Here is a 27,704-nt window from a genome sequence, read left to right as displayed (position 1 = left end):
GACAATAAGCAGCACGTGTTACTCTTCAATGCATCCCTGTTTATAAACATTTATAAATAATACAACATGATCTGAAAAAACTTGTGCAAATTCCCACGCCCAGCGCCCGACTGGGAGACCAGACATCTAATAACGTTAATATGCCAAAGAACGACATTTTTTTTTTCTCTTTGTCTTTGTGTTTTGGTTTCTGTAAACATTTAACACCCTCTGCAGCCCCACGGGGGGGTCTCCGGCTGGCGTTGTGCCGCGGAAACGAGCGACTGTGGGGACCAGGCAACCTGCTCCATGATGTGCCGGCGTTTCCACCACTTGTTAGAGAACATCGTCTGCCCATTAAAATCGTCCTTCTGCTTAACCTGCTGTCGCTGCGAAGACAACGTACAATGCTGCTACTGATAGTCACCCTTTCCACGTCTGTTATCTGGAGATAGTAGAAGAGTCTGTGGTTCCTCTAGCATCATGCGGCGCATTCATTCGGTGCTAGAGGTACTGGCAACGGCTTCAAGTTTCAAGATCAGAGGCTCAGTCCCTTCTTCTCTTTCCTATTAAATGTGCTTTATTACGTAACCCTCTGTTTAGTGCAACTTGTTTCCCAGAGAGGGAAAAGTGTAGGTGACACCTATGAAAATATATGGATTATTCCCTCCCGAGCTTCTTCCTGCTTTCCAACGCCATTAACATGTACGGAGAAAGGAGATAAAACACTGACACGTTACCAAAAAGGCGTAAAAGCTCTGTCCTCTATCAGGCTGAAGGACAGGTCTCTCAGTTCCTGAGGTGAGCCAACAGTCTTGTACCCTAGTTGCGTTAGTAATTCCCCGCAGGCATTCTGGGCGAATTCGACAATGTCGTAGGACAAGGTTAGTCTCCAGCTCTCTGCTGTAGCCGCAGAATCTCTAACAGTTCCGTACTTGTGTTTGGCCGAGGACTGATCGCCGCGCGTGTTGTTCTGGATCCATCGATCCACGTTCGCATCTCGTGGGATGCCTACAAAGTTGTAGATCTCTTCCATCTTTTTCATGGGATTACGGGCCAGATCCTCATACCTTAGTAGCATGTATCGTCCCTTCAGCCACGAGGGTCGGCTAAAGCCGGTGGAGACAGAATTGAAAAAGTCCTCACAAATCATGGTCAGTTGACCAGTTTCCAAGTTGTACGGTCGGCGACCGGTGGCCCTCCAGATCCTCCACAGTCTGTAGGTGTCCCGGAAAGTTTCAGTACGAGAAGCTAATATGCCTCGCGGGTCCCTTACTAGCTGGATTACCTTCAAATTTAGCCGGGGATCTTCAACCAAAGCTCGTAAGTCATTGATTTCAGGTATCCGGACTGTTTTGATAGCCACATGTCCATGATCCTTACAAGCTTCCGTGGCCAGTGTCAAGTTCAAGCTGACACATTTCTTAGCACAGTCACCTTCTTCTAAATAGATATCTGTAGGCCCTAATCCATCACAGACTGGATAGGAACAAAGAGCTTTGCTTGCTCCCCTCCTGAACAGTTTATCGGTGGTGTGATTTACGGGCTGCGGCTTAATATAGTTTTCCAAAAAGAACAGGTCGCAATCATAAAGGCTCCTCAAAAGATCCCTACTGGCCCCCAACATAACTCGACGATCAGGAGTGTTCTTATTCTGAGGCGTTTTTGGGATCAGTGTATACTGGACATGGTAAAGAGGTTCAAACAAATAGAAGAAATCAGCATGCTGATTGAAGAGTTGGCCTACAAAGGAAGATCCGCTGCGGGTCGTCGCCAAAATAAGAATATGTACCTTCCTGGAGAGATTTTGGACTTGATTGTCCTCACACAGTCTGTCTGGTGAGTCTGTGGGGTCTAAGCCAAGGCTGCAGTTAGCCGGATTAGGAACTGGACACACGGTGAAGGTTTTGGTGGTGAAAGTACGGATTGCTGTGTACTGAATAGCGATGGAAGCCAGGGCTAGTAAAATGATAGCCTTCCAAGAACATTGCATGGCTGGAAAAAATCATTGAGCCTTCTCTTTTCTGCTGTTGACTCTGTACCTGTAGGATGAATACCAGAAAGTTGTTACGTCTTTAGGAGAATGCTATGAGTAACTTTTAATTGCAACTATGAGTTTACATTGGAACAGTCAGACTGGTGCTAGTGGTAGTGGTGCAAGTTCCGGTGCTACTTTTCATCCCCCCCACTCCCCTCTGATGTACCTTTCTTGGCTCAACCCTGGATGCTGTTTCAATATACATACTTGTGCCCACCACACCCCCTTCAATGACATCAGAAATGGTAGGGTCGGGAATAAAGTATAAAGGTCCCCATACACGGGCCGATTGTAGCTGCCAATATCGGTCCCTTGGACTGATTCGGCAGCTTATCGGCCCGTGTTGGGGCAGGAATGAGGGGCCTGTCCGACCGATATCTGCCCTGAAATTGGCCAGATATTGATTGGGCAGGTTAAAAAGATTCAGTCGGATCGGGGGCTGCATCAGCTCGTTGATACGGGTCCTGAACCGACTGCCCCATTGCCTCCATTATAATGGCCCTGGGGCAAACATCGAATTAGCCTACATGTTCCCCGATATCGCCCACCTGTAGGTGGGGATATCGGGTGAAGATCTGAAGAATCTTCACGTGTATGGGCACCTTAAGTCAGGTTAGCATGGATGGCCAAGTATTGGGGGGTCCATGCTGGTCTGCAATTGGTCAAGCCAATCTGCACATCACTAGTGGCATAGTCTAGAAACTGAAGTGATCTAGAAAAGTGGTCTAGATAGAAATAAAAAGCCTGAAAATGACAGATAGTAGGCAAAATGCACACAGACAAAATACTCAGTGTTTACAGCCAAACATAAACCTATGGCAACGTGCCTTATTCACTACAAACAATGTGTATTTCATACATGTGGAAACTACTCATGCTTACCATAAGATGCAGTAATGTTACGCCGCCTCCTAAGCTCTAATAGCAGCTCAGATTTTCACTTTGGGCCCTTTGTCCGAATCCTTGAGTGGGCATCTTCCACTGTCTCACTGCCAGCAAAACAAACACCAAGTTAGTCTCGTGGAAACAGACCAGGTCTGCGGTGACATGGGGGGCGGAGGGGAGACCACTATGAATGGTACATTGTTTCTACCACTGGGAATTAAGCCGGAACGGAGCAGAAAAATAAGCAGAATTCGTCCAGCCCTAATGCAGACAAATGGCTATATAGAGTGATGGATGCACAGTGGTGGGGAAGGTCATCCAATAAACTACTGGAGGCAGACGCCCCAGCCAATCATCATGCAGTAAACATTTCCCTTGTATCTAAAATCAGGAATATAAGAGACCAAAGGCATAACCAGTGCAAGGGGCGCTTATATATAATTCATCTTTTATACTATGAAGGGACCTTGTCTAGGGAGTTCACTAAGCTTAGAGACAGAGATTTACTATTTCTAACTGAAAGTATGTCAGGTCTTCCAACAGAGAGCCTTCTAGAAGAGAGAGAGATGAAAGTCTGGCATTAGCAGTCTAAAACTGCTCGTATATCAGAAAGCACTAAGGGTGAAGACACACAGAGTTACTAGTAGCAGCTACTGGACAATGGACAATGCTGATCATTTACTGATAACTGTCTCTACGTGTGTTTAGCAGAGGCAATTCTCAGTATTGTCTATGGCAGGGGATTTTCTGGCGTTTAGTAGCCGTGACAAGTAGCTGCTACTAAGTAACTCTGTGTGTCTTCACACTACGGCTAATAAATGCCTTTCTGTTTATCATCAATTAAACATTTTGGCAGTTTACATTTCAAGCCTGAAAGCTGCAGAACATTAAAGGTTACAGTACCCAAAAGCAACTTTTTTTCAGGGCCCCCCAAAAGCGACAGAAAGGTTTTCCTTTTAATAACATAAGTTGAAATTGCTCATCGGCCAGTTGCCAGTTGCCAGTTGCCAGTTGCGTTCTCTACACTGATGGACCCCTGAAGCTTCCTTTGGGTCTCCTACCCCTACTGTCACTCCCTTGGCAATTGACTCAGTGATACAAACATCTCCAGCTCGGTGACTATGGATCCAAAATGCTTTATGGTGCAGACACAAGGAGCTACTTAGTAGCAGCTACTTGTCGTGGCTACTAAAATAGACAATGTTGATCATTTACTGATTATTGTCTCTACGTGTGTTTAGCAGAGGCAATTCTCAGTATTGTCTATGGCAGGGGATTTTCTGGCGTTTAGTAGCCGTGACAAGTAGCTGCTACTAAGTAACTCTGTGTGTCTTTACACTACGGCTAATAAATGCCTTCCTGTTTATCATCAATTAAACGTTTTGAATTTCTCTTCGGTTGCTAAGGGAAGTAGTATCTAACAACCAGAGGGCAGTTTACATTTCAAGCCTGAAAGCTGCAGAACATTAAAGGTTACAGTACCCAAAAGCAAACTTTTTTCAGGGCCCCCAAAAGCAAAAGAAAGGTTTTCCTTTTTATAACATGAATTGAAATTGCTTATCGGCCAGTTGCCAGTTGCGTTCTCTACACTGATGGACTCCCTAAGCTTCCTTTGGGTCTCCTACCCCTACTATTACTCCCTTGACTATTGACACAGTGATACAAACATCTCCAGGTCGGTCACTATGGATCCAAAATGCTTTAGGGCTCTGGCACATGGGGAGATTAGTCGCCAGCGACAAATCTCCCTGTTCGCGGGCAACTAATCTCCCCGAGTTGCCTCGCAAGGCATTTTCGCCGATTTGCCGCCGCATGTGCCATCCCACCGGCAACTTACATTTTCGCCGGTGGGATGGCAACTGATGGCAAGTTGGGGGCAACTCGGGGAGATTAGTCGCCCGCGAACAGGGAGATTTGTCGCTGGCGACTAATCTCCCCATGTGCCAGAGCCCTTATAGTGCAGACACACGGAACTACTTAGTAGCAGCTACTTTTTATGGCAACTAAACTCCAGAACATCCCCTGCCATAGACAATACAGAGAATTGCCTCTGCTAAAACACACATAGAGACAATTATCAGCAAATGATCAGCATTGTCTATTTCAGTAGCCGCTACTAGTAGCTCTGTGTGTCTTCACCCTTAGGCTAAACCTAAACCCTGTGGTGCTTCTGGAACACAATACATATTCACATCCAATCGACCATTTATTGATTTATCAGCCGTCGCATTCAGTGTGGGACCCGTTGTACTTATTATTTCAGCAATACTTTCAGTAATCAGCGAAACATTTGTGTACTATGCAGACAAAGCGCCATATTGATTATATCATTCACACCATTAGGTCCCCATTGCCGTTCCATTCTGTATGCATTAATGATTTTTTTTTTCTAAAGAAGAAATAGCAGTTACACAAACTGGTTGAATAAATTGCAGTGAGTTCAGTCTCATCCAGTGCCTGTAGGGTTGCCCCCCCCCTGTCTTGTATTTTCTTGGCCAATAAAAATAATATGTGTTGCCACCAAAAGCCTGGCCTTTATTTCTAGAGGAGGTGGAAACGCTTGTTCCTAGTGTCTCGCTTGATTCTACAGATTCAAGGAACACATTGGCCAACAGGGAGCTAAATGAGTGGTATATACACAAGACCACCCATAGACTGCATGAAAAACTGATTATGGGACATTCTTCCCAATACCCAAGAGTTTGTGGGCGAGGGGCAATGGGCAGGAACGGAGCTTGATTAGGGAAAGGGAAATGAAGTTTTAAAATGGATGAGAACGGAGTTTCTGTAACACATTTTCTTGTGGGAAAGACGTTCCCTTAGGGGCCACAGCTGTTCCGATGGAAAGGGGTCAACTTAAATGCAGGTCTTGGTGCTAAGACTGCAAAACGCATGGCTGTATATCTATTCCAGGACTGATGAGACATCACAATGAGCTGAAGGTCTCTAAGGAGACATCTAATATCCTGAAACCGATTGCAACAAAGAGAGGAATAAAGCAAAGGAGCAATGTGTTTATGTTCCCAATAGGAAGAAACCTTAACTAAGCAGCATGGAACCCCGGCTGAATATGTATGTTCTCACTTAGAAATGTCTTCAATTCATGAGTAGTTTTCCACATGGTTTGAAGCAGTTTAAATCTTTATTCCGGTTTCCTGGCAACGGGAATAGCAATTACGGGCGACAATTGACTGATTTTGGAGTGGGGGAATGTTTGTTTGCTTTTTTTAGTTTCACAACTCCCTTCCCCCTTCTAAAGTAGAGGCTCTTTATATGGTCCAACCCCGCTATAGTTCCAGGGGTACCCAGGGCGCAAATAAGCACTCACCCCAAATCCCCCCCTAACTGGCCTTCAGGCTGGGCCCCCTTAGCCCATAACAAGGTTACAGATATATAGAAACATTGGGGTAACAGTCACCCTGCTATAGTTCCAGGGGTACCCAGGGCACAAATAAGCACTCACCCCAAATCCCCCCCTAACTGGCCTTCAGGCTGGGCCCCCTTAGCCCATAACAAGGTTACAGATATATAGAAACATTGGGGTAACAGTCACCCTGCTATAGTTCCAGGGGTACCCAGGGCACAAATAAGCACTCACCCCAAATCCCCCCTAACTGGCCTTCAGGCTGGGCCCCCTTAGCTCATAACAAGGTTACAGATATATAGAAACATTGGGGTAACAGTCACCCTGCTATATTTTGAGTGCAGCAAATACCCCCCTGGCACTTCTTTGTACCCCTTTTCTCCCCAACAGTTGTATGTAAGTATCCAGTAATTCTCCATTACTCCTTGAGGACAGTCCTTACTTTGGTCCCCACATTTTTGGACCCTAGAAATATTATTTTTTTGTTCGATAAGCCAAACTATATCTATTTCTAGGGCCAGTAAACAATAATTTATCTCACTCATTAACAAGTGGATATTGGTGTGTATTCCCAAAGGTCAGGCATGGACCTTAGTCCTGAAAAGGGGAGTGGCTTATAACATGGGGCGGGGCTCAATAGACATGGTCTGAGCACGCTCACCAACTAATGTAAAATGAATGTGGAAATGCTGGGCGGTATAATTAAGCCCCGGGGGGGCATGCACCTGCTCTGTGATCATCATTTTTCAAATGTCGGTGTGTGACGTGACACAGAACAGGTGCAGGGAACCGGCAGCGCCGCAGATGTTGCTGAACTGTATCTCCCAGCCTCCCACTGACAGCTGAGCTCCATCATTGCCCATCAGTGCCATGGAAGCTATTTCCCCCAGAGACGGAGGAATACATCGCCCGGTAGCAGATGCAGATAATCCAGGCAGGTAGCTGAAAGAGGGCATCAATCTGATCCCTGCCGACAGGCACATGATTTATAGACCCAAAATTGCTGAGTACAAAGGAGGAAAAAAACTACATTGGTGGCAAAAAGACACAGATTTGGCTCCAAAACAGGAATCATATTAATAAGAAACACTGTAATCATATATTAGTTTGTAAGCTCTTGTGACCCATGTATTTCTGGATTGCAGATCCCAACATACTACCATTTTCCCTAGTAACATGATTGGTTGATTCTGACTGTCCAATAAATCTTCTCCCACCTCCCCGGGGCCAGTGGGCTACTTAATGCAACAGGTCTCTACAATAACATTAGTGGCAGTTGGGCCGGCCCAGAACCTACAGAAGTCACAGGTCTGCAAATGGTGGCACTTGAGTGGGCAGGTTGGGAGCAGGTTTGAAAACCATGGGGGTTCAGGGTAGTGGGGATTCCCATTGAAGAATAATCTTGGATCTAATTATGTTTGAGCTGCCTATTTTAAAGCACTAGGGGGCGCAAACAGGAGCGATTTAGGGCCCTGCCTGGAGAATATGACCAATATATGAGAAGTTGGCCATACAAGGGGCGATTTTAGCTGCTAATATCAGTCCTTTGGGCATGAACGATGGGCCACCCCAAAATTGGCCAGATCTCGATCAGACAGGTTTAATTTTTGTTCATTGATGCAGTCCCCGAACCGGCAGCTCCTATACCCACCGGTTTAATTAGATCATTTGACCCTAGGGTGGGCACCTGTAGGTGGGCATATCGGTAGAAAATCCGCTCGCTTGGCGATCTTGCTTTACTCCTGAGCTTTTATCATTTGCTTAAGTCAATGTAAACAGCAAAGTGTGAGTTCTGAGTGGCTTTTTTAATGTTTGGTAACAGTTCCCCTTTGAATTGATACTCCATGCCTTCCCATAGGCCTAATTAGACTGTAAGCTCTTTAGCACAGGGAGTTCCTCCATATGTTTCAGGCTTGTAATTAGTCCCTTGTTCCGCCAGCAGATTTACTCCCTGCGTTGCGTACTTGTTAGCCATGCAATCTGCTTTGTCCCCCCGCGGCACAGTTACATAAACATACGCGTGCAGACATTCTATCCAGCGTCCCACTTTATGGGGGAGACAGATATAAACCACCCTCTGTCTCTGCTGCGTAATAAGCTCTGTAATGCACTGCGGGTCTCTCACTCTGGGAGTCAATAAAGAAACTTGTTTAGTTCAGGTGGAGCTGTGCAAATAATCTGTATTTAGTCAGCGGATCCCTAACAGATCTGCACGGTACATGTTTCCAGCAGGAATAGCCAGAAGGGACTGGGAAATTTTCCACCCCCAGTAACAGAATGACTGGAAGGGTTTCCCCAATCCCAGCCAATCACAGAATGAAACCCTACCGACGGTTACCCCTGAATAACATACAGTCACAAGTACTCTTTGTAGGGGGGATTATTCGGGCAGACCCTGTGTAGGCAATGTAGTACAATGTAGGCAAGGGCAAGTAGCTACTTATCCCGGCTACTAAAATAAACAATGCTGGTCATTTACTGATAATTGTCTATGTGTGGTTTAGCAGAGGCAATTTTTAGTATTGTCTATGGCAGGGTATTTTCTGGCATTTAGTAGCTGCTACTAAGTGGCTCTGTTTGTCTTCATCCTTACAGCCACCCCTCAGCCGCCATAACCTCCACCCCTCCTTTCCTCTGTCCTGGCACCACAGTGTCCCCATGGGATGGCATACTTGGGGCATAATTTCACCCCCTGCTCCTAAGCCTGGTCTGCTGAATTACACACAAGGGCACGTAGTGATCCAAGGGAACCCCAGAGTTAATGCCAACTTAGACAGGCTGGTAGTTCCAGGGTTCCACTAATGAAATGCTTGGCACAAAAACAGGTGCAAATTTGCCTTTGACCATTTGCCTTTGACCAGATGAAGGGCATGTAATAAAATACCCATTCATTAGGTTGGGTACCAATGGAATACCCACAAAGGGGGTAAAAGCCGCTGTCTGTGGGTACCAAGCAGAGGGACTTGGGTAGGCTGTGTATGGCTGTAAAGCATGGCTAATAGAAGACTGAGCTCCCCAACAAAGTAGACACTAATGGCACCCCTTATCCATTCCGCCCTGATTACTAACCTTTCTTTAGCGGGGGGGGGGGGGGGGAGTGGGATTGGCTAGAAGAAACCTTGTCATTGGGTGGGTTTGGGTAGGCAGGCACTAGAGGAAACATGTGGGTGTGCAGGTTTGGGTTGGATCGTACCAAGTACTTACTCCAATAGACTCTCACTGTAGATTAAACCCTCTGTATAATTGATTTCTCTGGCACACAGGGCACTGCTACATGTCAGGCCAAAGCCATCAATAAACATCTGCCGTATGCTGTATATAACTACGACTTATTAAACAACTGACACCAATTGATCCAGTTGGGCTTACGTAGGTGCATAATCACTGTTTGACCTTCAAGAAATGAATATAAATGGATTTATTATATTTTTTATACACAGATTAAGCTGATTCCACAGATGGAAAGGAAACCATGATCCTCTGTCTCTGTATTCCATTTTGAAGTGATGGATTCTGGGAAGTACACAGATTCTCTGGGAAGCAGAGGGAACTTCGGAACCCAGAATCCCCCACTTCACAGTAGAGCAAAGCGAGGAAAGATCAGGTAGCATTTATGCATCTTTTCTACATAAGCCCAACTGAACTGTATATTTGCACAATGCAGGCCAGACTGGCAATCTGTGGGTTCAGGCAAATGCCAGAGGGGCTGTAAGGTGCCATAGTCACTCACTATTTATTGGGCTGGGGGGGCTGTTTGTGCCTCTGGGTACTGGGAATGCCAGGGGGGCTGTAAGGTGCCACAGACACTCACTATTTATTGGGCTGGGGGGGGCTGTTTGTGCCTCTGGGTACTGGGAATGCCAGGGGGGCTGTAAGGTGCCACAGACACTCACTATTTATTGGGCTGGGGGGGGCTGTTTGTGCCTCTGGGTACTGGGAATGCCAGGGGGGCTGTAAGGTGCCACAGACACTCACTATTTATTGGGCTGGGGGGGGCTGTTTGTGCCTCTGGGTACTGGGAATGCCAGGGGGGCTGTAAGATGCCACAGACACTCACTATTTATTGGGCTGGGGGGGCTGTTTGTGCCTCTGGGTACTGGGAATGCCAGGGGGGCTGTAAGATGCCACAGACACTCACTATTTATTGGGCTGGGGGGGCTGTTTGTGCCTCTGGGTACTGGGAATGCCAGGGGGGCTGTAAGGTGCCACAGACAGTCACTATTTATTGGGCTGGGGGGGCTGTTTGTGCCTCTGGGTACTGGGAATGCCAGGGGGGCTGTAAGGTGCCACAGTCACTCACTATTTATTGGGCTGGGGGGGGGCTGTTTGTGCCTCTGGGTACTGGGAATGCCAGGGGGGCTGTAAGGTGCCACAGTCACTCACTATTTATTGGGCTGGGGGGGGGCTGTTTGTGCCTCTGGGTACTGGGAATGCCAGGGGGGCTGTAAGGTGCCACAGTCACTCACTATTTATTGGGCTGGGGGGGGGCTGTTTGTGCCTCTGGGTACTGGGAATGCCAGAGGGGCTGTAAGGTGCCATAGTCACTCACTATTTATTGGGCTGGGGGGGGCTGTTTGTGCCTCTGGGTACTGGGAATGCCAGGGGGGCTGTAAGGTGCCACAGTCACTCACTATTTATTGGGCTGGGGGGGGGCTGTTTGTGCCTCTGGGTACTGGGAATGCCAGAGGGGCTGTAAGGTGCCACAGACACTCACTATTTATTGGGCTGGGGGGGTTGTTTGTGCCTCTGGGTACTGGGAATGCCAGGAGGGCTGTAAGGTGCCACAGACAGTCACTATTTATTGGGCTGGGGGGGCTGTTTGTGCCTCTGGGTACTGGGAATGCCAGGGGGGCTGTAAGGTGCCACAGACAGTCACTATTTATTGGGCTGGGGGGGCTGTTTGTGCCTCTGGGTACTGGGAATGCCAGGGGGGCTGTAAGGTGCCACAGACAGTCACTATTTATTGGGCTGGGGGGGCTGTTTGTGCCTCTGGGTACTGGGAATGCCAGGGGGGCTGTAAGGTGCCACAGAACCTCACTATTTATTGGGCTGGGGGGGCTGTTTGTGCCTCTGGGTACTGGGAATGCCAGGGGGGCTGTAAGGTGCCACAGACAGTCACTATTTATTGGGCTGGGGGGGGCTGTTTGTGCCTCTGGGTACTGGGAATGCCAGGGGGGCTGTAAGGTGCCACAGACAGTCACTATTTATTGGGCTGGGGGGGCTGTTTGTGCCTCTGGGTACTGGGAATGCCAGGGGGGCTGTAAGATGCCACAGTCACTCACTATTTATTGGGCTGGGGGGGCTGTTTGTGCCTCTGGGTACTGGGAATGCCAGGGGGGCTGTAAGGTGCCACAGACAGTCACTATTTATTGGGCTGGGGGGGCTGTTTGTGCCTCTGGGTACTGGGAATGCCAGGGGGGCTGTAAGGTGCCACAGACAGTCACTATTTATTGGGCTGGGGGGGCTGTTTGTGCCTCTGGGTACTGGGAATGCCAGGGGGGCTGTAAGGTGCCACAGACAGTCACTATTTATTGGGCTGGGGGGGGGCTGTTTGTGCCTCTGGGTACTGGGAATGCCAGGGGGGCTGTAAGATGCCATAGACAGGCTCGATTTATTGGGCTAGGGGGGGGGGCTGTTTGGGCCTCTGTGTAATTAAAATGCCAGGGTCTATTTTGTATCCCAGACGTGGGCCTGCTTACATAATTTGGAGAACTTTAAAATCTAAAATCTCCCCGAATCTCCCTCCTTTGTATAATATGCCATGCTGCGGCGCGAGCAAAGGCTCCCCGTCCATTAATAATAAGCGTATCCTGCACGCTCTGATAGCTCGGGGGACTCTCGTAGCATTTCCCTGACGCTCACAGGTGAGATTAGATTTTAAATGGCTTTATTGACATTGGAATTTATCTGGGGCTGCTTTGAATAGCACGCATGCCTCTGTTTTTATTGATGGCGAGATCTGTTTGCTCTGGGTGATTAAAATGTGCCGTCTGCGCGCCCCAGAGAACAGAGATTTAATATCGTACGCTAGCGGTTTATTCACGCGGTGTTGGTCTGGCTCCCCTAGGGCACACTAGGCAATTAGGCATCTAGTGCCCACACTGGTGCCGTAAATATATGGCACTGGGGCCCCCAGCTAAAAACATTTTTGGAGAGGCTCAGCACACACCACAACCTACCCAATTATATTCCCCCCACGTGGTGCGTTGCCCTCACTCTGGGGTAGGAGCAGAATGTCTCTACAGCTATAGATGAAGATACATGTATGTATATAGAAAGGGTCATTATGAAGGTGGTGCAGTCTGCAAACTAGTGCTGCCCGGGGACAGGTGTCGGAATTTTCACTGCGAAATTCCAAATGTCGCCATTGGCAAACCTGCCACATAAGTTAAGACACTGAGGATAAAGTTGCAGTCACATCTAAAAAGTTGTGCAGTTGCAACATTTTCACAACATTTTTAGCAGTTTTACAAACTTTATGCCAAAGCAAAACAGGACAGATTTGCTCATCATCAGGCACCAAGGGTCGCACCAAGTTGCAGGGATTGTTTCACTTCTGGAGTTTAAAAAAGCAGCTTTGGCACAGCCCCCTGGGGTATCCCCGGAATTCCCACCACATTCAGGGCATAGTAGCTCCAGGGTTCCCTCACATCAACGGGTGCATTTCCACATGATTAAACAGAAGAGCTGATGATACCCAAATTGACTTTTCGACCCCTTCGTTCACAGTCGAAACTGAGACTCAAATCTCTAACTGCCTCCTGGCCATCTCTAACTGGATGAACCAACGCCACCTCAAGCTGAACCTAACAAAAACTGAACTAATGATCTTTCCGCCTAAGCCTGGTCCTACCCCCCCCCCCTTCTCTATCTCTATTGATGGCACCCTCATCAACCCCGTCGATTCGGCGCGTTGTTTGGGGGTGATCTTTGACTCCTGTCTCTCCTTCTCTGACCATACTAACACCACTGTCAAAACCTGTCACTTTTTCCTGCGCAATATTACCAAAATCCGTCCCTTTCTCTCTACTGCAACAGCTAGGCTGCTCATGCACGCGCTCATCCTATCCCGACTTGACTACTGTAACCTGCTGCTAACTGGCCTCCCTAACTCTCGGCTCTATGGCAGAGAGAAAATATCTGATGGGATTCAATGGGGTTGACCAGGAGATTCCCCAGTATCCTGCCAGGCCATTCCGACCCCTGTATCGGGGGCTTGGAGTTCAAGCAAATTCATTTTGCCCCTTTCAGAGAAACTGCTAATGAATAAGGATCAGCGCGTCGGAATCTCGTTAGGAAAGGCCGCATATCATTACCCTCTTTAGTAAATGAACAAGAGATCTGTCATTGCTTCCCAGCTGGCTTATGGCGCGGGGGAAAGAGCGGTCCATTAGGGCAGAAGTTTTATCCGGTTTCATCGCATTTTGCCGTTCTCATGTTGCAGTAATGAATGGCGCGGCGTTGCGCTACAAAATGATTTTCCTTTTTTCCGGTGACAGGTTTTCCCACATACCTACTTATCATTGTAAATGACTTATTCTAACCTGTCCCTGCGCTTTCTGCTTTATTAATATCATTATTATTTCTTCTACTATTTATGAGCTGAAAGTGCGTTTGGTGATTTCTCTTCCTCTCGGTCCTACTATCCCGCTCCGCGCTAACCAGATTGGCTCACAGCGTTTCTACTTCATTTATTATTATTATATATATATTCCTTCTGGTTTTAATCTTTTTCTGCATTTCATATCCTTTTCCTTTGACCACATTAGCTCAGTTTTATTCTTCCGGCTGTAAAACTATTTAACATCTTGTTATAAATATCCTCCTCTCAATGCAGATCATGTTGGGCCTCTAACTGTTAGATTAGAAGTGCAGCCCCTTTTGTATTTTGGTCGCCAAACAAGCGGATCTTCTCCCAATAAGCCCACCTAAGGTGCCTGATATTGGGCTAATTTGTTCGTTTGAGCCGATGCGGACCCCAAACTCACAGGAAAATCAAACCTGCCCAATTGAGATCTGGCCAATATTAAGCCAGGTAGGCCCGTCGGGGGTGCCCATATACAGGCAGATAAGCTGCCAAATTGGTCCAAAGGACCCAAATTGACAACTTAAATCTGTGCCTTTATAGTTTCACAGAACCCCTCAATGTCTTCTAATATACTTATCATTTACAGTAGGGGGTACATTATCCCTTATAATACATGAGTGATACTCAGAGTTCCCTGTATAACTCAGCCTGCAGCCTTGTGCCTTTATATGGGCACAGAATCCCTCAGTGACTGCTAATATCCTTATCATTTACAGTAGGGGGTACATTATCCCTTATAATACATGAGTGATACTCAGAGTTCCCTGTATAACTCAGCCTGCAGCCTTGTGCCTTTATATGGGCACAGAACCCCTCAGTGACTGCTAATATCCTTATCATTTACAGTAGGGGGCACATTATCCCTTATAATACATGAGTGATACTCAGAGTTCCCTGTATAACTCAGCCTGTAGCCTTGTGCCTTTATATGGGCACAGAACTCCTCAGTGACTGCTAATATCCTTATCATTTACAGTAGGGGGAACATTATCCCTTATAATACATGAGTGATACTCAGAGTTCCCTGTATAACTCAGCCTGCAGCCTTGTGCCTTTATATGGGCACAGAACCCCTCAGTGACTGCTAATATCCTTATCATTTACAGTAGGGGGTACATTATCCCTTATAATACATGAGTGATACTCAGAGTTCCCTGTATAACTCAGCCTGTAGCTTTGTGCCTTTATATGGGCACAGAACCCCTCAGTGACTGCTAATATCCTTATCATTTACAGTAGGGGGTACATTATCCCTTATAATACATGAGTGATACTCAGAGTTCCCTGTTTAACTCACTGCTTTCAACAGCAATTTACAAGTCATAGTGAAAATTTGCATTGACTGTTTATTGGAACAAAATTACATTGTCTTTCACTTGGCTACATTTAGGTTTATATCCCCTTTAAAGAATCACAAACACATCACCATGCTGATTATTTTATATATTTGTCTTGGTGCCAGATTTATCTTATTTTCAGGCCAGTCCTTGGGCTTAAATGCCCCCAATTTTTTATGCCTGAAGATCATGTACATTTGGTCCTGCCCCACCCCAGTTTGGAGAATATCAGGGCAGTGTTGCCTAAATAGAGGAGCTACTGAAAATCAGTGAATGCCACTGATATCTGCACAGTTTCTATACAGAGGGGTCTTCCTGCAGACAAGTCAGTGACCCCCGCACACCAAGTAGCCATAATAATCCCACTAGTCCGGCGGCACTTTGAGTAGACGTCAGTCCCTGTGACTCAGCCGGTGTCATTGGAGCATATTGCAAGTGTGGGTGTAATGTGTCACCTAGACGCACTTAGCAAGGGGAATTAACGGCTGGCTGGCAGTGTGGCAATGGGGAATGTAACGAGCCTGATGCAGCACTAGTAACCATGGTCTCCCAGTTATCTGCCCATAATAAGACATCGATATAATGTGCCCTGACAATTCCTTCATATTTAATTATACATCGGAGCTGCCACATTGTTTGGCTTTATAGCGGAAAGCTTAATGCAAACAAACAGAACAAATCCCTAGTGATTATGTATTATTCCTGTTACGTTTTCATTGTAGTAGATCTAGTAGGCAAGGGTGGCCATACATTGGCTCCGGAGTCAGTCGCTCCAGATCAGCAGATTACTGGCCGGTGTATGGGGCTAAAATGATCTCCATAGGGACTGATGATATCAGATAATATATTGCTGTTTTAAATGTTTTTTTTCTGGGACTTTATTAGACCTCTCTTCCCTCTGTGCCCCCCTGCTGGAGTCGGGGCATGTAGTATTGCTGCCCAATCGATATTATTTGGCCTGGAGACCCCTGCAGACCACCCCTGCTTAATTGCACCCACAATACAACCCACCCCTCCCTGCCGTCTCTACCCCCCACCCCCCCATCCCAACTGTCACTCACTTGCTTCCTTGCTTTCCCTGATCTGGACATTTGGCCAGTGGACTGGGGGGGGTGAATTGGTTATAACTTGTAATTATTGCCCGGCATGTCGGTCTGAGTTCTGTTAATTCTCTTTAGAGATGTAGCGAACTGTTCGGCGGCGAACTAATTCGCGCGAACATCGAGTGTTCGCAAGTTCGCGAACTTTTCGCGCATGTTTGGGTTCGCGTGGCGTTTTTCCACTCATTCCGTACAAGCCACACATGGCGTTTTTCAGCCTAGTACTGGTGACGTAAGCAAATCCCGATTCCATGGTGTTAATAGTGCGAAAAAGCAAAAAACGCCGCGTATTTACGCTAGGTCTGCCAGCTGCCTTTGCGTATACATAGGAATAGCTTGCGTTTTTACGCAACACTGTATCAACAACGTATTTTTCAGAGAAATTTTTGCCTTTGATCCCCCTCCTGCATGCCCCTGTCCAGTTCGTGGCACCCTTTAAACAACTTTAAAATCAGTTTTCTGGGCAGAAATGGCTTTTCTAGGTTTTAAAGTTCGCCTTCCCATTGGAGTCTATGGGGTTCGCAAAGTTTTTTTTTGAGGGTCGCTACATCCCTAATTCTCTTTTGTGAAGTTTTTAATAAAAACACATAAAAACCCTACTTTACTCAGATCTGGACCCCCAATCTCAGACCTGTACCCCCATCAACTGTGCCCTAGGCACGTACCTACCCTGCCTACCCCTAGTTCCGCCCCTCCCCCAGCAGCTTAATACCATCTCCTCCAATCAGAATCGACTTATACAATCGTTGCTTTAGAGCAGGGGTCTGGAACCTTTTTGGCTGAGAGAGCCATAAACACCACATATTTTAAAATGTAATTCTGTGAGAGCCATACAATATGTTTGGCCGCGGATGCTGTGGGGCAAGGTAGGGTGGGTCTCAAGGATGCCAGATGCGTGGCCTGCGTTCGGCGGATAAAAGACGTGTTCTAAGGCTTAGAACACGTCTTCAATCCGCAGAGCGCAGGGCCAAGGTAGGGTGGGTCCCAAGGATGGCGGATGCGGTGCGGAGGAGGGCGTGGCCTGCGCTCGGTGGATAGAAGACATGTTCTAAGGCTTAGAACACGTCTTCTATACGCTGAGCGCAGGCCACACCCCCCGTTATTTTTTTTTTTAATTTAAGATTTGGCAGCGAGCCAGATGCAGCCATCAAAAGAGCCACATCTGGCTCCCGAGCCATAGGTTCCCTACCCCTGCTTTAGAGCTTTAGAGATGTGCCATGTAATTAGGGTGCTAATGATTTCCGAGACTCTCTTTCATTTCCCCCCCCACCGTGAAGAGGAATTAGCCCCAAACTGGATCATTATCCCCCTAATGACTGGGGGTCAGTTGATGTCCCTGTGTGCAGGTGGCTTATTTAGTCATTATCGCACTTCCCTTCATCTTTCCTGAAATCTCCAGTAATTACCCCCTTGCCCTTAAATGACATTTCAGTGATTTCCTCTACTTCCCAATATCCCTTCTTGCCCTGGAAGTCAATTATTCATGATGGAAAAACAAATCTCCTGATTGTTCCTAGGAGGTGAGCCGGCCTCGAGGTAAGTGCTCTGACCCTGGCCCTTAAGAGAAAATATATACTATATTGAACAGTTTGCCTTTAATGCCTACTCCTCCAGGTTCTTTAAAGGGGAAGTAAACCCTGCTGCACTGAACTGCTCAACCAAACTTTACTCAGTCATTGCTGCTGTATAAACCCATCCATAACACTGTCCCATATGCAAGAAAATTCACCAACAAGAACTCTACTGATAAAGAACTTCATTATAAATGCAAGAGAACTGACCAATGAGAATGCTGATTCCCAGCACTGTGTCAGGCCCCTTGCTGGTACCTTACATATAGAGATAATGATGGCATTTTCCCCTCATTATATGGCACAGGAATCAGACATGGGGATAAGGGCAGACTTGTTCAGTGCTGGGAAACTGGGTTTAATGCTCCCAACTCCAATTGCAGGAACAGAGAACATGGAGCCGGATTTATACAGATCAGCTGGGATTCTCATTGGGGGATTTTTCGCATTTTAAAGCAGTCGCTGGCTTTGGGGATTTGGGGGAAAGTTTAATTGTGCAATATTGCTTTAAGAATACAGCCCTGATGTTGCTGGACTACAGCTCCCAGCATGCCTCACTCATTATATGTTACACTATTCTGGGATTTGTAGTCCAGCAACAACTGAGTACAGTTTGGTTGAGCAGTGCCGTGCAGCAGGGTTTACATCCCCTTTAACTGTAGTGGCCCTACAGACTCTGTCCCCCAAACCTGTGCATCATAGAGCATTGGCACAAAAGGAAACAGAAATGCTTGGCCTCCTATTGGCTTTACACACACAGTAGGTGAGCATAATAAGGTCATTAGTTCCATGTGGGCTTCCTAGGTGAGTGACTATAGGGTTTAAATAAGGTGCATAATTAATACCAAAGCAACTGATGGGTCACAAAGCCATGACTTATTCTGCTGGATCCAGGCCAAACCATACAACGCACCTGATCTGCCATAACCACGCCCATTATACAGGAGAACCCAACCTCTTTCTTTTGCTAAGAACTTGAAATTAAGCTTTAGAAGTAGCTTGTTCCTAATTAGTGAGCATTAGGGAGCAGTATATGCCCCATGGTTCCATAAATGTCCAAGAATACTGTTAACTTTCCATCATCTCTTTGGGAGGGCAGGAGAAGCTACCATTACCTTGACCAGTTTCCCCATCTAATTACAAGTACAGGTATGGGATCCCTTATCCGGAACCCATTATCCAGAAAGCTCCGAATTACGGAAAGCCAGTCTCCCATAGACTCCATTTTAATCAAATAATTCAGAATTTTAAAACTGATTTCCTTTTTCTCTGTAGTAATAAAACAGTACCTTGTAACTGATCCCAACTAAGATATAATTACCCCTTATTGGGGGCAGAACAGCCCTATTGGGTTTATTTCATGGTTAAATGATTCCCTTTTCTCTGTAATAATAAAACAGTACCTGTACTTGATCCCAACTAAGATATAATTACCCCTTATTGGGGGCAGAACAGCCCTATTGGGTTTATTTAATGGTTAAATGATTCCCTTTTCTCTGTAATAATAAAACAGTACCTTGTAACTGATCCCAACTAAGATATAAATAATCCTTATTGGATGCAAAACAATCCTATTGGGTTTAATTAATGTTTTATTGATTTTTTAATAGATTTAATGTATGGAGATCCAAATTATGGAAAAACCCCTTATCCGGAATACCCTTGGTCCCGAGCATTCTGGTTAATGGGTCCTATACCTGTACAATGATATTAATCACAACTCATGTCTGTCTAACACAGGGGCTGTCTGACTTCTTTGATTCAAACTGCCTTAGGGGTCCAAACTTTGGCCGGGGCCCCCCTTAGATAACAACAGGGTTAGGGGGCTACCCATTGGTGGATCAGGTATTGATGCAAAGAATAGCCATGGCCACAAAATGGTTCCGAATCCAAACCTCAAGCTAATAGGCTTTCAGACATGGCTTTTCAGGTGTATGTAGGAGACCACATTGACTTTCTCCACTAATTTGCCTTTAGGCTGAACCTCCCATGGCACCACCCCAAGCCCCACAGTTGGGAACTACTGGTATAAAATCAAGGCAAGATGAGGGGGTAGGCAAGATTGCAGTGTAAGAATATTAACCCTTAATATCAGCATGTCCAAACTTATTAACACCAAACAACAGCCTAAGGCTTCAAGGTCAGCTGAAAAGTTTGGCCAGTCCTTTCTTACATACATATTTGAGCCCATTACTAAATAAAGCCTTACTCCGTGTATAATCAAATGCTGAGACGTCGGACAAGCAGGGAAACGTCTGTGGTAGGATATGGTTGTCGCCACTCTACACCCCTTTCCTCTCGGCGCCGGTAGCCAGATTATTAGTACCAACATGTACAACATCTACCTCTCTTTCCCTCTCTCTGCCTCATTGATTCCACAATCTTAACAAAGGTCCTCTTGTCTTTCTTAATCATAACTCAAGGCAGGCATCTGGCTTCTCTGTTTCCTCATGAGTGACTCCCAAATCAACAGCTCTTACAATAAAATCCACGCTCCGTTCATTATTTTTCTGTAACAGCATTAGTCTGCTTTCTAGAAACGTAAACTAAATACTGACAATCTTTATTCACTTTAGCCAATACATCAATATTGCTTTTAGTCTCACTTAGGGTCATTGGATTAAATTATGCCTGTTAGCACTAGCAATAATAGCCTCTGGGAAGGGACTGGGGCTGTGGGATAGCAGGTATAGTAGGGAGAGATGGTGCCTATAGTAGCAGTGGGGGGATAATAGCCTCTGGGAAGGGACTGGGGCTGTGGGATAGCAGGTATAGTAGGGAGAGATGGTGCCTATTGTAGCAGTGGGATAATAGCCTCTGGGAAGGGACTGGGGCTGTGGGATAGCAGGTATAGTAGGGAGAGATGGTGCCTATAGTAGCAGTGGGGGGATAATAGCCTCTGGGAAGGGACTGGGGCTGTGGGATAGCAGGTATAGTAGGGAGAGATGGTGCCTATAGTAGCAGTGGGGGGATAATAGCCTCTGGGAAGGGACTGGGGCTGTGGGATAGCAGGTATAGTAGGGAGAGATGGTGCCTATAGTAGCAGTGGGGGGATAATAGCCTCTGGGAAGGGACTGGGGCTGTGGGATAGCAGGTATAGTAGGGAGAGATGGTGCCTATAGTAGCAGTGGGGGGATAATAGCCTCTGGGAAGGGACTGGGGCTGTGGGATAGCAGGTATAGTAGGGAGAGATGGTGCCTATAGTAGCAGTGGGGGGATAATAGCCTCTGGGAAGGGACTGGGGCTGTGGGATAGCAGGTATAGTAGGGAGAGATGGTGCCTTTAGTAGCAGTGGGGGATAATAGCCTCTGGAAGGGACTGGGGCTGTGGGATAGCAGGTATAGTAGGGAGAGATGGTGCCTATAGTAGCAGTGGGATAATAGCCTCTGGGAAGGGACTGGGGCTGTGGGATAGCAGGTATAGTAGGGAGAGATGGTGCCTATAGTAGCAGTGGGATAATAGCCTCTGGGAAGGGACTGGGGCTGTGGGATAGCAGGTATAGTAGGGAGAGATGGTGCCTATAGTAGCAGTGGGATAATAGCCTCTGGGAAGGGACTGGGGCTGTGGGATAGCAGGTATAGTAGGGAGAGATGGTGCCTATAGTAGCAGTGGGGGGATAATAGCCTCTGGGAAGGGACTGTGGCTGTGGGATAGCAGGTATAGTAGGGAGAGATGGTGCCTATAGTAGCAGTGGGGGGATAATAGCCTCTGGGAAGGGACTGGGGCTGTGGGATAGCAGGTATAGTAGGGAGAGATGGTGCCTATAGTAGCATTGGGGGATAATAGCCTCTGGGAAGGGACTGGGGCTGTGGGATAGCAGGTATAGTAGGGAGAGATGGTGCCTTTAGTAGCAGTGGGGGGATAATAGCCTCTGGGAAGGGACTGGGGCTGTGGGATAGCAGGTATAGTAGGGAGAGATGGTGCCTATAGTAGCAGTGGGATAATAGCCTCTGGGAAGGGACTGGGGCTGTGGGATAGCAGGTATAGTAGGGAGAGATGGTGCCTATAGTAGCAGTGGGATAATAGCCTCTGGGAAGGGACTGGGGCTGTGGGATAGCAGGTATAGTAGGGAGAGATGGTGCCTATAGTAGCAGTGGGATAATAGCCTCTGGGAAGGGACTGGGGCTGTGGGATAGCAGGTATAGTAGGGAGAGATGGTGCCTATAGTAGCAGTGGGGGGATAATAGCCTCTGGGAAGGGACTGGGGCTGTGGGATAGCAGGTATAGTAGGGAGAGATGGTGCCTATAGTAGCAGTGGGGGGATAATAGCCTCTGGGAAGGGACTGGGGCTGTGGGATAGCAGGTATAGTAGGGAGAGATGGTGCCTATAGTAGCAGTAGCAACCAAAAAAGCAACCCAAAATAGCAAGCAATAATATTAGTTCCTACCTAGAGGTCTCAGTGCTAGACAAGAGAGGGAATCGTGGTGCCCAGTAATGACTGCCAGTAAAAATGTGAAGTGATAAGGACAAACAGAGTAAATGGGAATCAGTAAAGACATGCAATTAACTAGCCTGCAATAAATAAATTAAGATGCACACTCCCAACAAATTACAAAGGGCGGTGTGATGAATCAGAAGTAATAAGTGCTGCAAAACTCGGGTGGGGGTGGCAGGAAGAGCTGAAGAGTTTTGCAGCGGCAGTAAAGTGAAGCTTATTGTGCCAGTGTCACTGTGTCACTGAAAAGTGACACGGCACAGAGCAATTGACTTCATCTAAATAGAGGAATATCTGTATAATATTCATGGGCTATAATACACCGTACCCAATTGCCAAATAACTGCAGCCAATGAGCGCGAGTAAAAGGGCTTGAAGCCCTATTAGTACTTTGACCTCCTTTTGGGCCAGATAAGCTAAAGGCAATAAAATCCTGCCAAATATAATCCTGTCTGAGAGCAGAGAAGGGAAAGGCTCGCTCTTTATTTTTCCCATTTCCCAATTACAGTCACTAAAGAAAATTGACTTTGGGGTCTCCCGGTCCCCCAGTTGTTCCCTGGCAGACAACAAAATTTACTCTTCTATATATCACCATAAGAATGGCAAATCCTTGTATTTCCAGCCTCTTAGATAATTCCGTGCCCTTATTTGCACTCACGGATTGGCTGCTTTCTGCTGAAATGCCCCAATAATAATCCAGAGCTATCATGGGAATATTAAAGGGGCACATTTATAAACATCAGTTGTTTGTTTTACACCAAAAAGCACCAATCTGGTGCAAAATGCACTTGGATATAAATAAGCTGCGGCTCTGAGATTTGCCTTTGGGGTAAATCCTGTATCTGACATATTTATAAAGGTGCGTACACTTATGGCAAAAGTTTGTGCCTCAGTCTAAAGTATCACAAACTGAGTCAAATTGCATCAAAAATGTGAGTTTTTATGGAATTCTGATGGATAAGCACTACCTGTTTTCAATCAAGTTTGTGCCAATATTTCGCCATGGCCGCCCAGTCATTTCTCAGCCACATAAATATGCAGGTATATTCAACACCGCACTGTAACAAGCAGCTCAGGAAATTGTATTTCTGTGCCATTTCTTGCACTGCTTTTTATAAATATGGGCCTCAGTGTCCTGGGAACGTTCCGTGCCTCATCGGGGTCTCTATGACCTGTACTCTGTGTTTGTGGGAGCCCCGAGAGAGGGACCTTTATGGGTCAGAAACCAGCAGGGATAGAGATCATCAGTTGGGGGACAACATAGTGAGAGACAGAGATAGTTGATAGATACTTGATAGATGATAGATATAGATGATAGATAGATAGATAGATAGATGATTGATAGATAGATGATAGATAGATAGATAGATAGATAGATAGATGATAGATAGATAGATAGATAGATAGATAGATAGATGATAGATAGATAGATAGATGATAGATATAGATGATAGATAGATAGATAGATGATAGATAGATAGATAGATGATAGATAGATAGATAGATAGATAGATAGATAGATGATAGATAGATAGATAGATAGATGATAGATAGATAGATAGATAGATAGATAGACAGACAGGTAGTGATGCATAGCTGATGAAAGATAGTCATATGATAGACCAATATGTGCATACATACATATATACATAGAAAAATAATAAAAGATAGAAGATAGATAGATAGATACATACATACATACATACATAGATAGATAGATATAAATGATGATAGATAGACTGTCACATTATAGACCAATATGTACATACATAAATATATACATAGAAAAATAATAAAAGATAGATAGATAGATAGATAGATAGATAAAGATAGATAGATAGATAGATAGATAGATAGATAGATAGATACATAGATACATAGATAGAGAGATACATAGATGCTAGATAAACAGGTAGTTATACATAAATGATACATAAAGATAGATAGATAGATAGATAGATAGATAGATGATAGATAGATAGATAGATAGATAGATAGATACATAGATACATAGATGATAGATAGACAGTTAGTGATACATAGATGATGAAAGATAGACAGTCAGATTATAGACCAATATGTACATACATACATATATACATAGATAAATAATAAAAGATAGATAGATCTCATGGTTAAAGGGCCTGGACCAAGCTACCCAGTTTGGGGCCCCAATATCAATGGAGCCCACTCTCCCTCCACTCTGAGGACAGCAATAAGCAGGTTATTTGGGACATTATTATTATTATTATTAACATTTATTTATAAAGCGCCAACATATTCCACAGCGCTGGGAAATGTGGTGCAGCAGCCAGCGCGGCTCTCTATATACAGCATAGATATATATAGGGTTCAATGCCCGTGGAAATGCGGCACACATTATGGGGGGTAAAACATGGATACTGTGCCTGTTGGAAATCAGCACAAGATAAAAATACTGTTGCTATCAGTGCAGGGCCCCCTCTTACTTCTTAAGTGCAGGGGTCAAGGCCAGCTGCCCCGATTTGCCACCCCTATATAGTAAGGGGATTTCTGGCATTACTCCCCTCCCACTGGCAGAAACAACTCAGAGACCTTTTAAATAGTAAGAGTTCATCTGAAGGTATATCTTCCCCCAGCAGATGATGCTGCTAACTTTGGCACTGCTACAGTCAATAGACCAGTTCTAAGTAGGTTGTTCTATATATGAAGCATAGGGGTGTCTAGCCAGCAAGTTTTGTAGCTTTACAGTAGTTTTGTAGTTTAACAGTAACTGAAGGGCCACAGGTTTCTGGCAAAGAATGTACATGATTTCAGGTATGTGGTGTTAATGTGAAATATACAGTATGTGTCTGTATATTCTAACCTTGTATTATGTACATCCGCCATTGGGTTTGGAGGGAACACTGTGACAGTGTTTGGCAGGAAGTGGAACCCCCTCCTACATAAAACTCCAGTGTTTCCCCAAGAGATGCCAGATACACACAGACAGAAGGAGAGACATATTGGCCACGCAATGTATGGCACATCCATAGGCATAAATGATAGAGATGGATGGATAGAACAGAGGGGTATGGGAAGGGAGAGCTGTACAGATGGGCAGAGAGACACACAGAAGAGACAGATGTATAGAGGGAGACAATGTACCTGGGGGAGAGAAATAGATAGAAGAGACTCACAGAGAGTGAGCGAATCATAGAAATGTATGGTGGGGCAGTGAGAGAGATGCGTATGGGGGAGACAGGGCCTGCGTAGATAGAGATTTATAGAGGGGAGATAAAAAGAGATTTGTGTAGAAAGATAAGAGAGAGAGTTATACAGGGAGAGACAGATGGAACCAGGGGGAGAGAGAGGGATGTATAGAGAATATGAAAGATAGAGATATTGAGATTAATAGAGGGAGAGAAATAGGAAGGGAATTATAGAGGGAATATAGTTGTTAGAGGGGAATAAAGAGAAAGAAATGTAAATGGGGAAAGAGAAATGTACTGAGAGAGAAAGGAAGATCTATAGAAGAAAAGAGAGCTATACAGAGGGGAATAGAGAGTGGGATGTACAGAGTGGGGAGAGACAGATGTGCATAGAAGAAGAGAAAGTTGTAGAATAGCAGAGAGAGTGATGTCTCATGGGAAACTGGGAGAAATGTATAGAGAGTTAAATATACATATTTAGACAGGGATATAAACATTTATATAGGGAAGAGGGAGAGAGACATATGTATATAGGGAGCTGTATAAATACTGTATGTATATATATATATATATATAGGGAAGAGGGAGAGAGACATATGTATACATGGAGCTGTATAAATACTGTATGTATACATAGGGAAGAGGGAGAGAGACATGTATACAGGGAGCTGTATAAATACTGTATGTATATATAGGGAAGAGGGAGAGAGACATGTATACAGGGAGCTGTATAAATACTGTATGTATATATAGGGAAGAGGGAGAGAGAGACATATGTATACAGGGAGCTGTATAAATACTGTATGTATATATAGGGAAAAGGGAGAGAGACATATGTATATATGGAGCTGTATAAATACTGTATGTATATATAGGGAAAAGGGAGAGAGACATATGTATATATGGAGCTGTATAAATACTGTATGTATATATAGGGAAGAGGGAGAGAGAGACATATGTATACAGGGAGCTGTATAAATACTGTATGTATATATAGGGAAAAGGGAGAGAGACATATGTATACAGGGAGCTGTATAAATACTGTATGTATATATAGGGAAGGGGGAGAGAGACATATGTATATATGGAGCTGTATAAATACTGTATGTATATATAGGGAAAAGGGAGAGAGACATATGTATACAGGGAGCTGTATAAATACTGTATGTATATATAGGGAAGGGGGAGAAAGACATGAATGAAGGAGATATATATATATAGGGAAGAGGGAGAGAGACATATGTATATAGGGAGCTGTATAAATACTGTATGTATATATATATATAGGGAAGAGGGAGAGAGACATATGTATATAGGGAGCTGTATAAATACTGTATGTATATATAGGGAAGAGGGAGAGAGAAATGAATGAAGGGGATATACAGTATATACATATATATATAGGAAGAGGGAGTGAGAGAAGGGAGTGGGAGCAGGCGATGTACAGAGGGAGATACACGCATGTACTGAGTGAGAAAGATGTGTATGGGGAAGAAATAAACATGTAGATAAAGAAGATGTACAGAGAGGAAGAGAGATATGTAGAGAGTGAGAGACTGCTAGCAGGGTGCAGTGCCCAGGACCTCTGCCCAGTACTAATTGGCACTAGTGCCCAGTTAAAACATACAAACCCCCTCCCTAAGGAAATAGCCATGTGCTGCAGACAGCGGTTTCCGAAATGCTTAGCTGGGTACAGGCTGCCAATAACTGGGGGGCACCGCCAGCATCTTGTTGCACCCAGCCCTACAAGAAGCCCATCAGAGCTGGATGCCCAACCCACCTCCTCCCAGCCCTGTGCCAGTTCAGAGTGTGGCAAGGACCGCAGTCCACTTACCTCTTCAGTTGCTTGTTGGTGCAGAGGGACGGGAGCAGCGGATCCCTCGAGTGGGTGCAGCAGGGAGTGATGCTTCTTCTGAACATGTTGAGATAGACACCCCCCCAGATCTAGCCTCCCCTCTCTGACATCTCCCCATCAAATCCTTATGTCACTTGGTGGGGGGTTCCATGTCTCAGCCAAGTAATACAGTCAGCTTCTCAGTTCTCCTGGGGGAAATAACAAGAGTGCCTTGAAATGGGGGGGTGCCTTGAGGGGTGGGGGTTCACACAATTGGAAGGCAGGCAGCACAGCTCTCCCACACTGCAGTCTTCTTGGGAACGTGTGTGTCTGTCCTTCCCGGGCTCTCACATATTGTAGCTCCAGAGCTGGAAAGCTGAGGAAATAAAGCAGCAGAGCAGG

The 27,704-nt window shown here is 45.6% G+C and overlaps 1 protein-coding gene across 1 annotated transcript; it reads right to left on the bottom strand.

Annotated features, from left to right (window-relative positions):
- Nucleotides 1-27,704, bottom strand: chst1 (carbohydrate (keratan sulfate Gal-6) sulfotransferase 1). Its single transcript, XM_002934073.4, has 3 exons — nucleotides 27,303-27,704; nucleotides 2,900-3,006; nucleotides 1-2,021 (listed from the first exon to the last, which is right to left on the bottom strand). The coding sequence occupies exon 3, from the start codon at nucleotides 1,970-1,972 to the stop codon at nucleotides 716-718; it is 1,257 nt and encodes a 418-aa protein (XP_002934119.1). The 5' UTR covers nucleotides 1,973-2,021; nucleotides 2,900-3,006; nucleotides 27,303-27,704; the 3' UTR covers nucleotides 1-715.

This window comes from Xenopus tropicalis, chromosome 4 (genome assembly GCF_000004195.4).
Source record: "Xenopus tropicalis strain Nigerian chromosome 4, UCB_Xtro_10.0, whole genome shotgun sequence".
NCBI classification, from domain to species: Eukaryota; Metazoa; Chordata; class Amphibia; order Anura; family Pipidae; genus Xenopus; species Xenopus tropicalis.
The sequence above is the reverse complement of the archived record's forward strand: the minus strand, read 5'-3'. Positions and strand labels throughout refer to the sequence as shown.